Raw genomic sequence first — 17,131 nt, 5'->3', positions numbered from 1 at the left:
TTATACTCCCTCACCGGTGCTTTCCTCAGTAGCAATTGTTAACCTGTATGTATTTTTAATGTTTTGTATTTATTTTAGCCCTACTTCCCTTTCCCTAAGTGGTTATTCCACTTGTCAGGCCACCATTGTAAATAAGAACCTGACTTGCCTGTAAAAATAAAGGTTAAACAAACAAAACAGTAGCTCTTTTTCACCTGGTTAAAACCCATCAGTCCAAATATTTACTTTATTTGTTATTATTTAATAAATAAAGCCACTACAGATTCCTTCGTATACTGTACTATTATTTAAAACATAAAACTACACGTGTCAGTTGAAATTGTGGCTTAAACCATGGTTTTGAGTTCAAATCCCAGTGGAAATCTAAATTCGGCAGTTTGGGAGAAAACTATTTTTTTCAGAATGGTTATTACATAATTTAGCACAAAAATTCTGTAGATTTTTCAGTTCCAGCTAAAAAAAAAAAAAAAAACTAAAGTACTGGTCGCCATTTTATTTTGTGTATCTGTCCTGTAGTATATTGTATTGGATGGAAAAATGGAAAAATGTCCATTTCATTACATATGTTTGTACTGTCAGATATATATATATGTATATATATATATACTTGATATATGAGGATCTGTGGCTTAGACCATAGTCTCAGTGGAGCTGAGATCCCAGAGAGGTTTGATAAAAACCAGTCACTAGTCTCCAGTATCACTGTAATGCCCTACCCCGGGCATTACTGTCCCAGCAGTCTATCTCTAGCTTTCCTTTTATGTGGGTGAGAAGCAACAATGTGATATGCAAAAGATTGTGTCTAGGCATGAGTCGAGCCTGTAGTGAACACCTACAGTGCAGTGTGTGACTCACCGAGCAGCTGGACTCCTCGAGTCAGGCCGTAGACATCGATGAGTGCCCATAGAGAATCGGTGGTGCGTACGCCACTGAAAAACAGCATGGGACTGGAGCCGTTAACGCTGTAGAAGACGCGGCCTTTCTTGTCCACCCAGAAGGCGACGAGGTTGCCTTCATTGGCTAGCTCCTCAGGCAGTGCCTTCGCCCAGAAACCGTTCTGAGACACCAGGTCTGGGCAGGCGTACTTGGGCAGGCTGTCGGGGTTGATGCGTGATGGGTCTTTGGAGGTGAAGCCCAGACGCAGAGCACCGCTCCAGCAACACTGCTTCTTCGTGATCTGTACGACATTAAAATGTAGAGTTCGATTTTGAAAGACGCGCAGCTAAGGATTTCATGAGGTGAAATTTCATATGGCAGAAAGTCTAAATAATACATTTTTATAGGTTAGAGAACAAAACTGAACATAAATGTTACTAACTAAGGCTAACTAATGTATGTTCATAGTCTTAAAGCAAAAGCCCTGTACCTCCATTATGCCTAGTTAATTTATTATGAGATTACGTTAGTGTCTTTACATGAATTTATGATCGAGGTTGGTGTGAACCAGTCAGGACTTTCAGGGAACTGTAGCTAACCAATAAACGGATGAAATGTCCGTCTCGGCTGTTTGGATTGCTGCTAAAACATTAAAACAAAATGCTGTATTGACCACCTACCTCTTTTTTTGCTGTTAATTGTGGTATTGTGTTTACATCCACAGCATTTTTCTACTGCAGTGTATTCATTCCAATAACTGTGTAGCGGTCAGTGCTGCACTGTCCTTTTTTTACTATACTATTATACTGTATTGTCTTGCACTGTTTGCACACACACAATACATTTTATGTATTTCTGTATAACATACTTAGTTCTGTGTTGTCTACTGTAGTTCTGTGTATTACAGTACGTAGCACCAGGGTCATGGAGGAACGTTGTTTCATTTTACTGTGTAATGCAGTATAAACCTTTCTAAAGTTTCTTGACTTGACGTGAACACTTTTTTTAAAAAAAACTTGAGGACAAAATTAATTATTGAAAGACTTTTTATTTACTCTTAATTATACTAAAACTGTTTATTCTCTGATTGAGTTACATTTGCAGGATTTAGCAGACACCCTTATCCAGAGTGACACAACTGAGCAACTAAGGGTTAAGGGCCTTGCTGAGGGGCCCAGCAGTGGCAGCTTGGTGGACCTGGGGTTCGATCCCATGACCTTCAGTAGCCCAACACCTTAACCACAGTTTATTTATAACCGTAAAATGACCATTTCGGATCGCTGTACTCAAAGATGTAAATGTAGCTTGCTATAGCGCATCCTTTCGTTGTGTTCAGTAGACTCAAATTGTCAACATAACGGCCATAATAGATCAAAAGGATATACGCGTCTGTCAGTCACTAGCTGTAATTCGACACAAGCTGCATTAATGTTTTTGGATAAAGCATTCCTTTAAAGGGAATTCTAAAAGGGAGTTTGGGGGCCTGGTGTAAGGGAGAAGTATGCTGTGTTTGGAGTAGAAGGGGTCTGTTTTATTTGACTTACAGTAACCACTGCTTTGACTGAGGGGATAAATACTACAAACATGTCAAGAACATGCTGACTTACGCCACAGTGACCTGGGCTTTTGGAGAATCTCTGCATTTTAAACTGCAGCAGTGTGTCTAATTCTGTGTGTGTGTGTGTGCTTGTGTGTGTGTGTTTTGCTATGGTAGAGAATGAATTGTATGTGATTCAGGTGGTGAAGAGGTTCATGTCTGTGTTTCAGAATTAACTGGTTGAGCCGGATTAAGTGTCGGACTAACGGTTTTGGCACAGGCTCCAGTGTCTCTCTCTCTCTCTCTCTCTCTCTCTCTCTCTCTCTCTCTCTCTCTCTCTCTCTCTCTCTCTCTCTCACCCTTTCTCTCTCTCAACATTATCCTTTAGCGTTACGCCAGAGGTCATCAGATGGTTGATTGTCGTTCGGATGCAGACCCAGAAAGATTTTTCAGTGAACTGAATTGAGTACTTAAATAAATACTGCCAGTGTACACACAAACACAGCCTTTCATCGACTCGTCATCTTATTTACTCACTCGCATCTGATGAGTTTATTTTTTTTAATCTAACGACGAACTCTGATGTTTGCAAGCGTATAGACAAAAAATGATGTGTTTATTCTTCCTGTGTCTTATCTGTCCTGACTCTGTGGCACTAGTCAAAAGTGACCTATGAAAAATATTTTAAAAAAAAAACAAACAAACCCCGAAACACTTTGATCTGTTGTTTTTGTAGGGACACATAATTAGCCATTTTCACCACGCAGGCATGTTAATCCCTTATCTGAACCTTTGTGAGGAAGAAATTGTAAGTCGCTTGGCCTGCATGAATGTAGTTGAAGATGTAGCCTCACTATATGCTGGTATGAGATGAACCACAGAGGGTAAAAGCATGGTTTTTACCCCTGGAGGGATGTAGCTCACACAGAGTTGGTGATAGAAGAAGACTTCAGGGTTTTATTATTTCCAGCGACAGATTTAAGTGCACTGAGTTAGCCAGAGATATTCTTCCAGACTCGAGTGGTTCCATCTTTTTATTTATTCTGATAAATAACTAATTTGTGTGATCTTGATTAAAGTTTCTTCTTGCTGATATTCAGAGAATATGCAAGGACTGTGCGATATTGCGGTGTACCTCAGGGGTGTATTTATAACACCAAACCACTTTTATGTACATTTGGTTTTCTGTTTTTTTTTTAAATTTAATTGTACTTTATTCTTGCTGTTACTTATAACACCAACAGGAGCAGTTTCTCTTCCATTCTATTTTATTTCTTAGGGTACTCAGGACAAGCATAATCCTAGTGTTTGCCTACAACATAGAGCTAGACATAAGATATAACAAAGGTACTGTAGATCCTATATACAGTATGTCTATTATATCACCATTTAATATTTGCAAGTCAGAATATGTTCAACACACTTCTCAGAGCTGTCTTGAGACCTCATGATCACCTCTTCTGCTCAACATCTGTTGTAGTGCACGCTGGTGTTTCTCTCCATTGTCAACGAGTTTAATAGTTTAATAAGTTTTGGTACACTTTGTTCGGCTTGATGGGGTCATAACGACTGCACACAGGTTTGTCTGAGCTAACAAGTTTTTCCTGAGTTCTCACCTTGAGGCGGACCTGTTCGTACAGGGCGATTGGTCTGTTGCTGAAGGTGATAGCATTGCAAAAGCTGGCCTGTCTTTTGACCGTCCTCTGAGCCACGTCCATGATGATCTGTGAGCCCTTGGCACTGGGGTGGAAGAGCAGCGGGCTGACTGAAATACCCATACATGGCTGTAGGGGCAAACAGCGCTTTGCCTTTTGGTGGCATCGGTGAGTGGATGGAGGGAACGGGCCACCTAGGGAATCTGACAAAGCAACAATGAGAGAAACAATGAAAGATGAGAGAGTGAGTTTTACTGCATGTAGATATCAGATTTTGCATACACTTTCAAATAAAAAGAGAAACAGGCACATTTTTGCTATCTGATACACAAATAATATAAATGTCCCTTTAAATGAGCTTTGAAAGGCACACTGCCTTCACTTTGCCACATTAGATATACTCTACAGGATCCCAAAGTGATGTACCTTTACATTTATTCCGATAGCGAACATGCATTCTTTTAAAATGGAACGTTTCAATGTGACAAATTGCTTTGGCAGTTTTATAGAAAAAGCAGGCGTTCAAATGAGAACAAGAGAAAGGCAATAATATAAGTGGAAAACACTGTGGGCTTGTATTTGTTTTCTAATCTGTCGGTATGACTTTTTATCATAGTCTCTCTAGATGGAAGGCATCTGTCATGCCAGGTTTACTAAAATCATAAAATCTCAATAGAGATAGCACAAAAACAGGCTTTTATATTCAGACAGAGGAACAGCGTTCAATATTCATTTTTGTAAACATCCCTCGATTTGAAAAGCGCTCGAGTGAAAGAGAAAGCTATTCATTTTCATCAGCTTTTGAAGTGAGAGTACAAACCGCACCAGTGAGCCCTTTTTTTTCTTCCATTTCTCACATTCTGTCCTTGTATTAAAACAGAATGTGCATCTCTGCTCTTTCCTTCTGATTCATCATGGTGTCTTGTTGACATTATCGCTGTGCTCCACTGGGTTTCTGCAAGCTCTCCTGTTATGGGATCCGTAAAACATTCGGTTGCTGTGATAGTACTTCCTGGTCACCGCTGATAACGTGACACTGTCCCCAGACGACAGACTGTCGGGTCAATAAACGTGGATCCTTTTTTGTCTCTTGACCGGCAGCATGTGAGCGCAGATGTTCTGTTTAAACATTACACAGACATCTGTTGGTCTGAGTGTTCATGTCTTTTGTACTGAATATGTGCGATCAGTGGGTGTTGATTGAACTATTGGAGCCCATGTAAAAGAGTGCGTGTCTACGGCTGACTCGGACGCGGTCAACGAGCGAGGTGTGCGTCGATGCAGGAGTGCTCGGGTGTGTAATTATGGTGTGTCTTTTTGAGGACGATCGCTGCGGTCAGAACAGGATGAAATGAATGCATTAGCAAGCATGAGAGCCGCAGCTGTCGGGGAGAAAATAGAGGTTAAGTGGGAGCTCATGTTCCTTAGCAACTCGTAACCGACTACAACACACCCTATTCAGCAGAGCTGAGACTGCTGGTGCTGATTTCCTTACAAACGTTATTGCTTATGACTTGAAGGGGAAAATGGTTTCTTTTCAATAAAATCTGTCTAATGAAGAGGTGGAATGTGAAACGGATTTTGATCTCGATATTATTGCCGGTTAAGCTAAAACAATAAAGTGTCATTGATGAATTATCCATTATATTATATAACTGTAAATTAAATGTTTTTGGGGGTTTTTTTGTGCGTGTATAATCAAGTATATTTTCAAGTAATACTTTTAAAGGTGTCACGAGGGGGAAAAAAATGAGAGGCGCTTTAATTTTCAGCCATATTCCAACTGGATTGTTTATTACTCATCTGAATTCATCTTGTCAGTAATACTTTAAGGACTGTGCATTCACATAGCTGGGAAGATGAATCCTTCTATAAAACAAGCAGTTGACACACCGTCAGGTAATATACACTCACTGGACACTTTATTAGGTACACCATAACAGCTGCATATTTATGCGGTGGTCCAATCAGCCAATCAAGTGGTTGCTCTACACCAAATGATCAGCGGGAGTAAATATGGAATCTCAGTGACTTTGCGTGTGGCATGGTTGCTGGTGTTAAATGGCACTGGAGTATTTCCGAAACTGCAGAGCTCATGGGATTGTCATGGACAACAGAGTTTGGTTGCCAAAACAACAAAAAAAATAAAATAAATAAATCCAGTGAGTGTAAGTAGTGTTGGCAGAAACAAAGGATTACCAGGGTGGTGTGAAGGCTACAGTAACTCGTACAGTAACTTACATTCACGCTGGGCAGAAAAGCATCTCAGAATGAACATCATGTCAAATCTCGTGGATTGTTGACACCAGCAGAGGACCACATTGGGTTCCACTCCTGTTATTCAAGCATGGAATCTGAGGCTACATTGGGCACAGACTCACCAACATTACCTAACATCTGATGCTGGGCACAGACTCACTAGCATTACCTAACGTCTGATGCTGGGCACAGACTCACCAGCATTACCTAACGTCTTATTAATCAACATGGTAAAGATTCTAATGTATCTATTAAGAAAAGAGGTTTTATGCTCTTGCTTGAGCTCAAAAGCTCTTTTCTGTTGTCTGTCACAGAAGCCAGATATTATCTGAGATTCAAACAACAAATGATATCATTTAAAAATGATCTTGTCAGAAGTGCGACATATAAGTAACCGTGATCCCTGCATAGGTATCTTACACACCATTCTAACCCTGTATCCTACTTATAATCATGATTAACTTATACTTAGTTCTTATAACCTTTAAAAGAATAAAGATATTAGCATGCATTGCTTTTGCAATATCATTTTGGACTCAATCATTATACATGCTATCCAGCAATATTATATGACAGGCAAATGTCCAGCGTCTTATCCCTTCTTCAGATCACTAATCCCTTACAATCTTATCCCATCTAAAACAGTACTGTATCCGGGTTACATTTCTGGCCTGGTGTATAAATGACAAGTGTGCCAATACTTAAGTTCAACTGCGACGCGATCGCAAAGCCGTTCCCAGGTTTGGATAATGCTGAGCAGGGCTGCATGCTGATGATTACAAAAGCTGAGGTGGGAGTCGATCTAAAGCACTCCACCTGCTTGACCTTTTCTCCTTTCAGCTGTGAACTTTGTGCTCTCTGGTCCCCACCACAGCAGGTCTTCAGATGTTGAGATGTTCGATTCTGGAAGGTTCAACTCGGGCGAGGTTTGGTGTGTGCGTACACACGGGTGTTTTCTGTGTCTTGGAGCCAAGTAGCTTTGTAACTATGCTGAATTTTGATTCAAGATGGTGTTGAGATACTGGCTGGATCGGTGGCCATGTACTGTCCATGTGTTCCACCCCCTCTATAGCTTACAATCTTCAATCTATACTTATTATAGAAGCTTCCGCAGCATGGTGCAAAACAAAAAAAACAGGATGTCTTAGTGGTATGTGCTTTCACACTGTAAAACCACACTTAACAATAATGAGTAAAAAACACGTCTGTTTGATCCAATCACCTCTCATTCCATTCATTATAAATAATCAGCAACTATACAACTATGAAGTCTATGCCTAGTTTACACACTTGCTATCTATCTATCTATCTATCTATCTATCTATCTATCTGTCTGTCTGTCTGTCTGTCTGTCTGTCTGTCTGTCTGTCTGTCTGTCTGTCTGTCTGTCTGTCTCTCTCTGTCTGTCTGTCTGTCTGTCTGTCTCTCTCTCTCTCTCTCTGTCTGTCTGTCTGTCTGTCTGTCTGTCTGTCTGTCTGTCTCTCTGTCTGTCTGTCTCTCTCTCTGTCTGTCTCTCTCTCTGTCTGTCTCTCTCTCTGTCTGTCTGTGTCTGTCTGTCTGTCTGTCTCTCTGTCTGTGTCTGTCTGTCTGTGTCTGTCTGTCTCTCTTTCTGGCTGTGTCTGTCTGTCTGTCTGTCTGTCTGTCTGGCTGTGTCTGTCTGTCTGTCTGTCTGTCTGTCCGGCTGTGTCTGTCTGTCTGTCTGTCTGTCTGTCTGTCTTTACTTAAAATTCAAAACATTTATGATCTACATTTAAATAGTGGTGCAGAATGATACACACATTGCAGGTTCAAATGAACAGACTGTACAGCATAGATGCAAAATATAGAGTATGTTCCCAATATAGCAGATATGACATGTCTTATCATTGCTTCCAGTCATAAAGCATGCCACCGAGTGTTACAGAGTCAGTGTAGATGCACGCACACACACACATACACACACACACACACACACACACACACACACACACACACACACACACTCTCACTGCTTTCTGTGAGCTGTATCACGGTGCTGCTATTTCTATGGAAACCCGTTATTTCACCAAATAACTTGCGCACAGCAGAAAGCTCTTACATAAGGATGCACAGATGAGCCTGTGGTACATTGTGATCATACACTCCAACAGACGAACATTTCTCAACACCACCCCACCAGCTCTCTCTCTTTCTCTCTCTCACTCCCCATTTAGTTTGCTATAATTCCTGAATTAGGAAGAATGAACAAATTACAATTACATTTTGTTTTTGCAATGAAGTTTAATAAACTACTCTAGGGGTCTTGGGTATCTGGTCAGTGCCAATCCACAATCATGGGAAACATGGACTTCGACTAATCAAATAAACGTGCGCAATTAGTGCATAATTACTGGGTAATTAGCTTCCTAACATCAAGTGCCAACATACAGGCTACTCATTAACTACGGATGAGCAGGACTGGAGCTGGAAGATGAAGCATTATCTCGCAAAATCTGATAACATTCTACAGACGATATTTCTCAATAAAAAAAAGCTAGAATTTGCTTTTTTTTTGTTTATTTATTTATTTATTTTTTATCACAACAGCAGATTCTAAATATTCAAAAAAACAACAACTCCAAGGCTCCTGTTTGGCTTGTCAACAAACCCATGAATATCCGGTACTGTATCATAGAGATGTTCTACAAGTAGTGTGGTTCCAAAAGCAGTGACGATGCAGCCACCATTACAGAGAATAAAGCAGCACGATTTCCTCTTTATTCCATGTGACCGGTGAGCGTAGATGTTGTAGCTCACGACTGTGAGTGTTCTACACAAGGAAAAAGGGAGAAACGAGGTCCGAAACCTAAGCTGTGAGAGAACTTTAAAACAAAACAACTGCCGGCTCCTTGTGAAAAGCAACAAATTTGTCAAGTCTGTCTAAATATAAATATTTTTATATTATGCATGGAATAATAAATAATAAATTCCCTATTACTAAACAATGACGACATGAAATAAATATATGAGTCATGGCTACACTCGCTGTCTCCCGCTTTACACACCAATACTGATACTTGAAGCTTCAACTACTTTTACTTCAATTATAGTCAGAAATAAGCAAGATGTGAAAAACGTAGAAATGTTTACTTGAATGTGTTTTTTTTTATACTACAACCATGACTATGAACTCACTTCTAAGTCAGAAATGTGTTTGTCGTATTTAACTGTTTGGCTTAAAACAGTTAAGGCTCTAGGCCCGTAATCATAAAGATTCTAAGAATCGTCTCATTGAGCTCTTAATTTAGCTTAAAAATGGAAAGAAACTTAGAATCTTAGCTTAATCTTAGCTCAGGAGCAAAGAAAATACAAAAGATTTTATCTTTGTGAGGAGGCGGGGCTTAACCCTGATACTAGGTACGACACTGCGATTGGTTATCTAATAAAAAATGGTTGTGCTTTTAAAATCTGGCCTATAACAAACAGTTTTAAGGGTGAAATGCCTGCATTTCTCTGAGTTTTCTTAGAATTTCATCACTAGGAACACTGAGAATTTTCATGAATACGGGCTGTGGTTTGTTGATCAGACGTTTGGGGTTCAAACCTCAGCGCTGCCACCGCTGGGCCATTAACACTCTTTGTTCATGGGTCACTGTATCATGGCTGACTGTGAGCTCTGGCACCGACTTCACTCGTTTCACTGTGCTGTTACGTTCATGTGACAAATAAATAAAGGCTTATTCAGGCATGTTGTGTTATGTGTAAGCACACGAGGCACACACAAAACATACAACATGCTGATATTGTCGCTGTAAAATAGTTTCCAAAACAGAAGATAGGAAAGTTTAAACCCGGCACAAGGATCTGTTGGAGTTGCAGAAACGCCTTAAACTAAACTTACAAGTCAAATGTGTAAAACCTGTGGCGAAGGAGAAATGCATTTAAAGTGCAGGTTCCAAATAAAATAAACTGCTTTGTTGCCGTGTTCTCGTAATACCGGGATCAAGCATCTGTAGTGGTGTCTCAAATACAGCATCTTACAGGAACGTGCATAAAAAACATCTCAGTAACTGTCAAATAATAGATGATATGCAAATAAACTCTACTAATAGCTCTGTCAGTTGGCTATGCAAATATTGATATAATATATTTGATTTGCTTACTTAGTATAATGTAGGAGGTGTGTGTAGGTCTGTTAGCATTAGACACAATGACCATTTTAAAACACTAATAGACAAGAAAGGTCCAGGAGTCAGTGCATTTCTCTAAAGTTAATTATTTATGCATTGTATCAGGGATTATTCAAGAACAGCATTTAACTGTTCAACTAACATTTAACGTTAGGCACAAATAAAAGCATAGGTCGATTTATTTATGTTCATATTTCTTTTTAGTGTAAATGTCCTTCAGCTGTTGGGTTTCTGTGATGTGATTCTATAGTTTGCTAAGGTGTGGTTTGTGTAGATCCTCCTTGTGCTGCCACAGCTCTGACTCGTCAAGTTATAAACTCCACAAGACCTCTGAAGGTGTTCTGTTGTATCAGGCACCAAGATTTTACCAGCAGATCCTTTAAGTACAGTATGTTAAGAGGTAAAGCTGCCTTGGATCAGACATGTCTGTCCAGCACATCACACACATGCTTGATTGGATTGAGATCTGGGGAATCTAGAGGCAACACCTTGAACTCTTTGTCATGTTCCTCAAAATGTTCCTGAACATTTTTTTTTCAATGTGGGAGGAAGCATTACCCTCCTGAAAGAGGCCAGAGGCATTAAGAAATACTGTTGCCATGAAGGGGTGTACCTGGTCTGCAGCAGGTATGTAGGTAGAACTTGTCAAAATAACATCCGTAGATGTCAGGGTCCAATGTTCCATTCCAGCAGATCATTGTCCAAAGTATCACACTGCCTCCACTGGCTTGCCTTCATCCCATAGTGCATCCTGGTGCCATCTCTTCCCCTAGTAAGGGGTATGACACACATGCACTTGGTCATCCACATGATGTAAAAGAAACCATGATTTATCAGACCATGCCACCTTCTTCCATTCTCAATCGTACAGTTCTAATGCTCAAGTTCCCATTGGGGATGCTTTTGGCTCTGGGCAGTGGTCAACATGGGCACTTTCCCTGTCTGCCCCACATACACAATAATCTCTGATACCCTGTGTGTTCTGACATCATAGCCAGCATTAATTCTCACAAATTTCTGCTACAGCAGCTCTTCTGTGAGATCAGACCATACAGGCTTTTGCTCACAACGCATCAATGAGCCACGGATGCCCATGACCTTCTCACTGGTTCACTGGTTGTTCTTTATAGACCAAATTTGTTTGGTACTAGCAGACTGCATATTGTGGAAACTAAACAAGACCTGCCATTTTGGAGACATTTTGACCCAGGTGTCTTGCCATCACGATCTGGCACTTGTCAAAGCCGCTAAGATCCTTACGCATGTCCATTTTTCCTGCTTCCAACATGTCAACCTTGAGAACTGACTGTTTAATGGGCTGGACAGGTGCCACTGTAACAAGGTAATCAATTTGACTGTAACGTTTACTTCACCCGTCAATGGTTTAAATGGTGTGACTGATCGTTGTATTTTAACTTGTACAGAGAATCTTCCAGTGCAACCAAGTCCAGACATCACAGTCCAGATTTCAGCTTGTTTAGATTAAGGGGGGAAATGGGGCTATTGTGACATAAGTGTAATAGTTTAGAGGTATCTTCAGAAACTAATCAAACCTTACATGTACACACACACACACACACACACACACACACACACACACACACACACACACACACACACACACACACACACACACACACAAAAACAGTGTGCTTTCTGACTGTTGCACACACCCCAAACTTTACAGCTTGTTTTGTACTGCTGACAGGTGCCAACTTGGCTTGGGTGTGGGCTTGTAATATATAAAAGAAAAAACTGTAATAACGCACAGTTAATGAAAACGGTACACCTGTCTCCTAATAAACCGCAAACTCCTGAGCTTGTTTACCATAAAAACTGAGTCTGATGTTCCGTAATCAGTATCAGTAAGAATAACTGCTTCATAAACGTTCCACTGGAGAATTAATTGTTCAGATCAGATATTGGATTACTGACAGAACAGAACATCTAGAACAGGATTTCAGCACACACAGCTGTTACGAGGTCAGCTTTACAAAAGAGCACCATGGGTAAAATGGCAACAAATGGTGGGAAAGTGATGCTTGGTGCATTGTCCGTTAGTAAGTACGCACTGTAAATGGAAGTTTGTGTACACGGGTCTGGACAGATTTGGACAGCCTCATGTTTATCAAACGTGTACAAGAGACAGGCGTGCGTAAATAATTTGGATGTTCTTGCCATGCAAAAATGACCAAGGTATACAATACTGTATGAGCTGTCAAGATCTCAACTGCACTGCATCAACCTGGCAACCTAAACCCTGTCAGAAAAGCCTCCCCAGGATAAATTAAAAACAGGAAGCTGGTGAATTCAGAAAGTGTTGATTGATGAATTTCAGATAACAGCTCAGCACAGGGATGAGACATGAATGGAAATAAAAAATGTGTTTAATGTTATATTGTATCTGAGACGAGATGCGGTTAGTATTTTGGAAGGAGTCTTTATTGTCAATATTTTATGAGTCAGAACATTACATTTTTCAATATGGGAAAAACCTGCAGTTTCTCTGAAGAGAAGCTGAGAGAGAGATAGAGAGAGAGACAGAGAGAGAGAGAGAGAGAGAGAGAGAGAGAGAGAGAGATAGAGAGAGAAGAGCCTTGTTATAATGTTAGCGATACCATGAATTCAATTGTCGACATGCTGTGTCATTCTGTTAACGATCTCTTTCACCACTATAAGAATTCAATAGAAACTCTTATTGCTGATCGCTCAGTAAGTTATCAAGAACCCCAGAGTCATGACAGAGTCTTCCGCTGTAGATGGTTTGTTGTCGTAGTATCCTGTTGTCATATACATGTTTGTGTTGCTAGACAGAAGGCTTGAATGAATCATCACAATGGACCCAAGAAAGAAGAGAGGCAGCAGGCTTGGTTACTAAGCACCGGTGCCACCTGATCCACACGCATATGTTTCCGTCACGCCATGCTAACAGACCCAAGGTTGTCACGATTGGGGTCTATTGGAAGTGTGTCTGCTGGAGTTGAGACTCAGAACTGTTCCACTAGAACCCAACATCCTTACGCTTCCATCTAAATTGCCGTGTTATTTAAGATTTTGAAGAGGAAACTTATGAAATATATGTGTAAACATTATAGGGGACCTCTCAGGGTCTGGTACCTCTCAGGGCTTCTCTTAATGTTGGCTCTTGGTCAATTATCTTGCTTGTTATGGATAAATTCACAAATCTATTTCTAAATGCATGCTTTGTGACGATGTTCGTACAAGTAAAACTGAGCTGAATCTATTGTGTATCCATTAAATCAGAGGTTCTAAAGTTTTTTTGCATGAACTTACTTAAAATAAACTCAAAGGTTCCACCCTGATTGTCCAACTATTCAAATATTGTGCATATATTGTAGGATAAAACTACTAATTCTTATAGAACCGAACCTCCACTTTCATGTTGTTCTTCATTCGGCTGCTCCTAGTTCAGGGTCGCCACCGTGGACCACATGGTCCGCATATTAGATCTGGTGCAGGTTTTACACCAGAGACTGCTCCTGTTGCAACTCTCTGTGGCACTGGGCGTTAACCCTTCGGTGGCTGGGTTAGCTCCCTGAGTGGGAATCAAACCATGGCAATGAGAGTGCAGGATCCTGCCTGCGGACCACCACCAATGGGAAGTGTGACTTAAAAAATCAAATGGACCCCAAAACAGGCCTCTTACTATAACTACTCAATATATATATATATATAATCACTTATGGATAATGGAAGGTTGTAATTTCAACTAATGTACAAAATCAAAATCAAAATCAAATTTTGAATCAAATCAAAACTAATCAATCATATCGTGGCGGTTCATGGAGGCGGTGCCTCAATCCCTCATTAAGAACCACTGTTTTCAACAATAAAAATTAAAGCAAAAAATCCTCTAATTACAACTGCATAGAACCTGTTGTATCAACTTGAACGACAGCTTATTGTGAATGTAAACAGGAAGATGACAGATTTAAGATATTAAGGAGGAGACGTTCATGCACTGCTATTGTTTAGCTGTGTGGCTGGTGTTTACTGAATAAACTGTACATCTAGGAGTGCAGCTATTGCAGAATGTGAATAAAGCCTTGAAATCTGTACATTGCACACTGTACATGTCTCGAGTGACTGCCATTATTCTGCTGCTGCCCTTCTGATAAAACCTGCTTCTTTCATAGCTTTAAAAGTACTTGACTAGTATTTATCATGATGTAGTGTGCTAAATAAATGTAGAAAAGAAATGTTTGTGTATACCACAGTGTGTGCGGTAAAAGCGTGTACCGGTGTTTTTTATTTATTTATTTATATTCTGAACCAGATGAGAAAGATGAGACCTACTTCTAATAAAGTCTTAAATAAATAAATAAATAAATAAATAAATAAATAAATAAATAAATAATAGGCCAAACGTTATACAGATAAATGCTATTCAATCTATTTTTAATCTATTTTTCACCAGATCATATAGCTTACTCTAGTGGGCCTCATTCTTTTTAATGAATCCCCAAAGACTCGCTTCCTTAGGACTTGCCTTAAACCACGCTACAGATTCATTTGTTTCCCCAGGTAGGGGTCATGGACTGCACTGAAAACCCTTTGGCTGCTGATCTAATCAAGTCACAGTGAGTTTATCAGACATTGCAGCTATCAAACGTACTTTACAGACGGACGTGGCGCTGCAGACCTGAACTAAGCAAAACAAATATCCGCTCTTGTCTTAACACATGCCTTTCTTTGCAGTGGCTCTTTCTTTCACATTGTAACATCAGCGTGATTAATCAGGACAGTGTTAGGGATTTTATGAACGAAATGATTATTAAAAAAAAATGGATGATCGGCAAATGTGAGCCTGTGCTTATGGTCTTTTTTATTTATACACACAAATTAATCAAATTAAAATGAATACAACTCTAAATAAATGTGTTTCAGATGATAAAGTGAAACTGTGATCGTTTTAAACTAAGTGATTGTACTATACAGTCAGCGATACACAAGCATCCTGGCCCTTTTATTAGGTGTGCTGGCTGCCATTTTCTAGCATAATGACATTCAGCTAATCAATATTTCATTAAAAAGGCACGATCACATGATAGACAAAGGTCGATACCTCAATACGGCCTTTCAGAGACCTTCTCGTCTTATCAACCAAAATTCTCTGTAAGAAACTGAACACACAATCAGACATACACACACACACACACACACACACACAGACATACACAGACACACACAGTTCTGCTCTAGCTTGTATATCCTACACGAGTTTAGTAAAATCATCTCCAGATCTCTTCTGAGCCTGACACACACAACAAAAATCTAAAATACAACCTCAGTAAGCTCTGGTCCAGCCATATGCACCTCTAACCCTTGACCGAATGCTTGCACTTGCAGTACACCTAGAGAATAGCTGAAAAACAATCAGTTGTAATTAAATGACTGATCATCCTTTGGGTGTTGACCTTGGAGCGAAGCCTAAAACGAAGATGCCTGTGTATGCTGGACTGTACCCAGATACTCCGAATCCTAAACCGTAGTGAGACAGTAAATCTGAGCTGACATCAGAGGAAAGGAGAAACGTTCATCAACACCGAGAGCCTGGCTTATTGCACACAGGCCATATTTGCCTAATTGGATATACGACAATGTCTAAATTAGGACGAATGATGGTGTGCTTTGTGTATGGGATTTAACCTGAGGCCAGACAGCTGCACAGAGACATACAAAACAAAGCGTGAGTGTGTTGATGCGTGTTTGTGTGTGTGTGTGTGTGTGTGAAAGAGAGAGTGACTCAAAGAACACATAATAAGCCCCGTATAAAGCACATAATTAGCTTTATAGGTAAAAATAATATAAAGTGCTTCAAAATGATTCTGTAAACGTTATTACATCTTAAAATGATAAACCCTATGAAACAGTTTACAGGGCACAGATTTTACACTCTATTGACTCAATCTGCATCACTCAGGCCGTCAAAAATTGTTTCATCTAAAGATTAGAATAACTTTTGGTTTCCTAAATAGGGGAAAATACCGTCAACACACATGCACACACTTGCAAACTCATAAGTAAGGACAAGCTCTATTTCTGCATTTGAAAATACATTCATTGCAACAGCATAAAGGCTGTAAGGTTACTGTAGTTCATGGTGATTTGATTATTATCAGGCTTCTCATCAGACTTCTTTACATTCGCTTCATTTCGGTGTTTTCCACCGGACATTTTCATAAATATTCCCCAAAGTTTTCTTTGCTGCTTTATTCACACTATATCTTCCAGGCCAGAATAAGGTGTCTCTGAATGTGAAGACAGAGCTTCAGATTGTTTTTAATCAATCGACATGCGTTACAACACGGATCTAGTACCGAATCCATATACATCGAGTCTATATACATATTGAGCGCATACTGTATGCACACCTGAGAGCATACACTTCTTGTACTGAGCTCTAGTACTGAATCTAGTACTGAATTTCTACTACAGCGAGCACGTTGTTCCAGTGGACTGAGTACAAATAGTCTAGTACTGAGTACATACCTTCTAGTACCACGTTCTAGTACAGATTACATATAAGTGTTGAACAGAGTACATATAGTACAGAGAGAGCCTACAGTATAGTTCCAGTACATAGATTTATTATACTGATTGCATATAGTTCTAATGCTCTTGGCTACTTTTGC

The 17,131-nt window shown here is 39.9% G+C and overlaps 1 protein-coding gene across 2 annotated transcripts in view; it reads right to left on the bottom strand.

Moving 5' to 3' along the window:
* The window catches only part of neurl1aa (neuralized E3 ubiquitin protein ligase 1Aa), an 86,527-nt gene that overhangs the window by 31,098 nt on the left and 38,298 nt on the right, over positions 1–17,131 (bottom strand). For both annotated transcript variants that reach the window (XM_027156473.2, XM_047803399.1), the window contains exons 2-3: positions 4,030–4,271; positions 856–1,177 (exon numbers count right to left, since the gene is read on the bottom strand). In XM_027156473.2, the coding sequence (XP_027012274.1) occupies positions 856–1,177; positions 4,030–4,271 (564 nt within the window). The remainder of the gene's footprint in view (positions 1–855; positions 1,178–4,029; positions 4,272–17,131) is intronic.

The sequence above is a fragment of the Tachysurus fulvidraco genome, chromosome 18, assembly GCF_022655615.1.
Source record: "Tachysurus fulvidraco isolate hzauxx_2018 chromosome 18, HZAU_PFXX_2.0, whole genome shotgun sequence".
NCBI classification, from domain to species: Eukaryota; Metazoa; Chordata; class Actinopteri; order Siluriformes; family Bagridae; genus Tachysurus; species Tachysurus fulvidraco.
The sequence above is the reverse complement of the archived record's forward strand: the minus strand, read 5'-3'. Positions and strand labels throughout refer to the sequence as shown.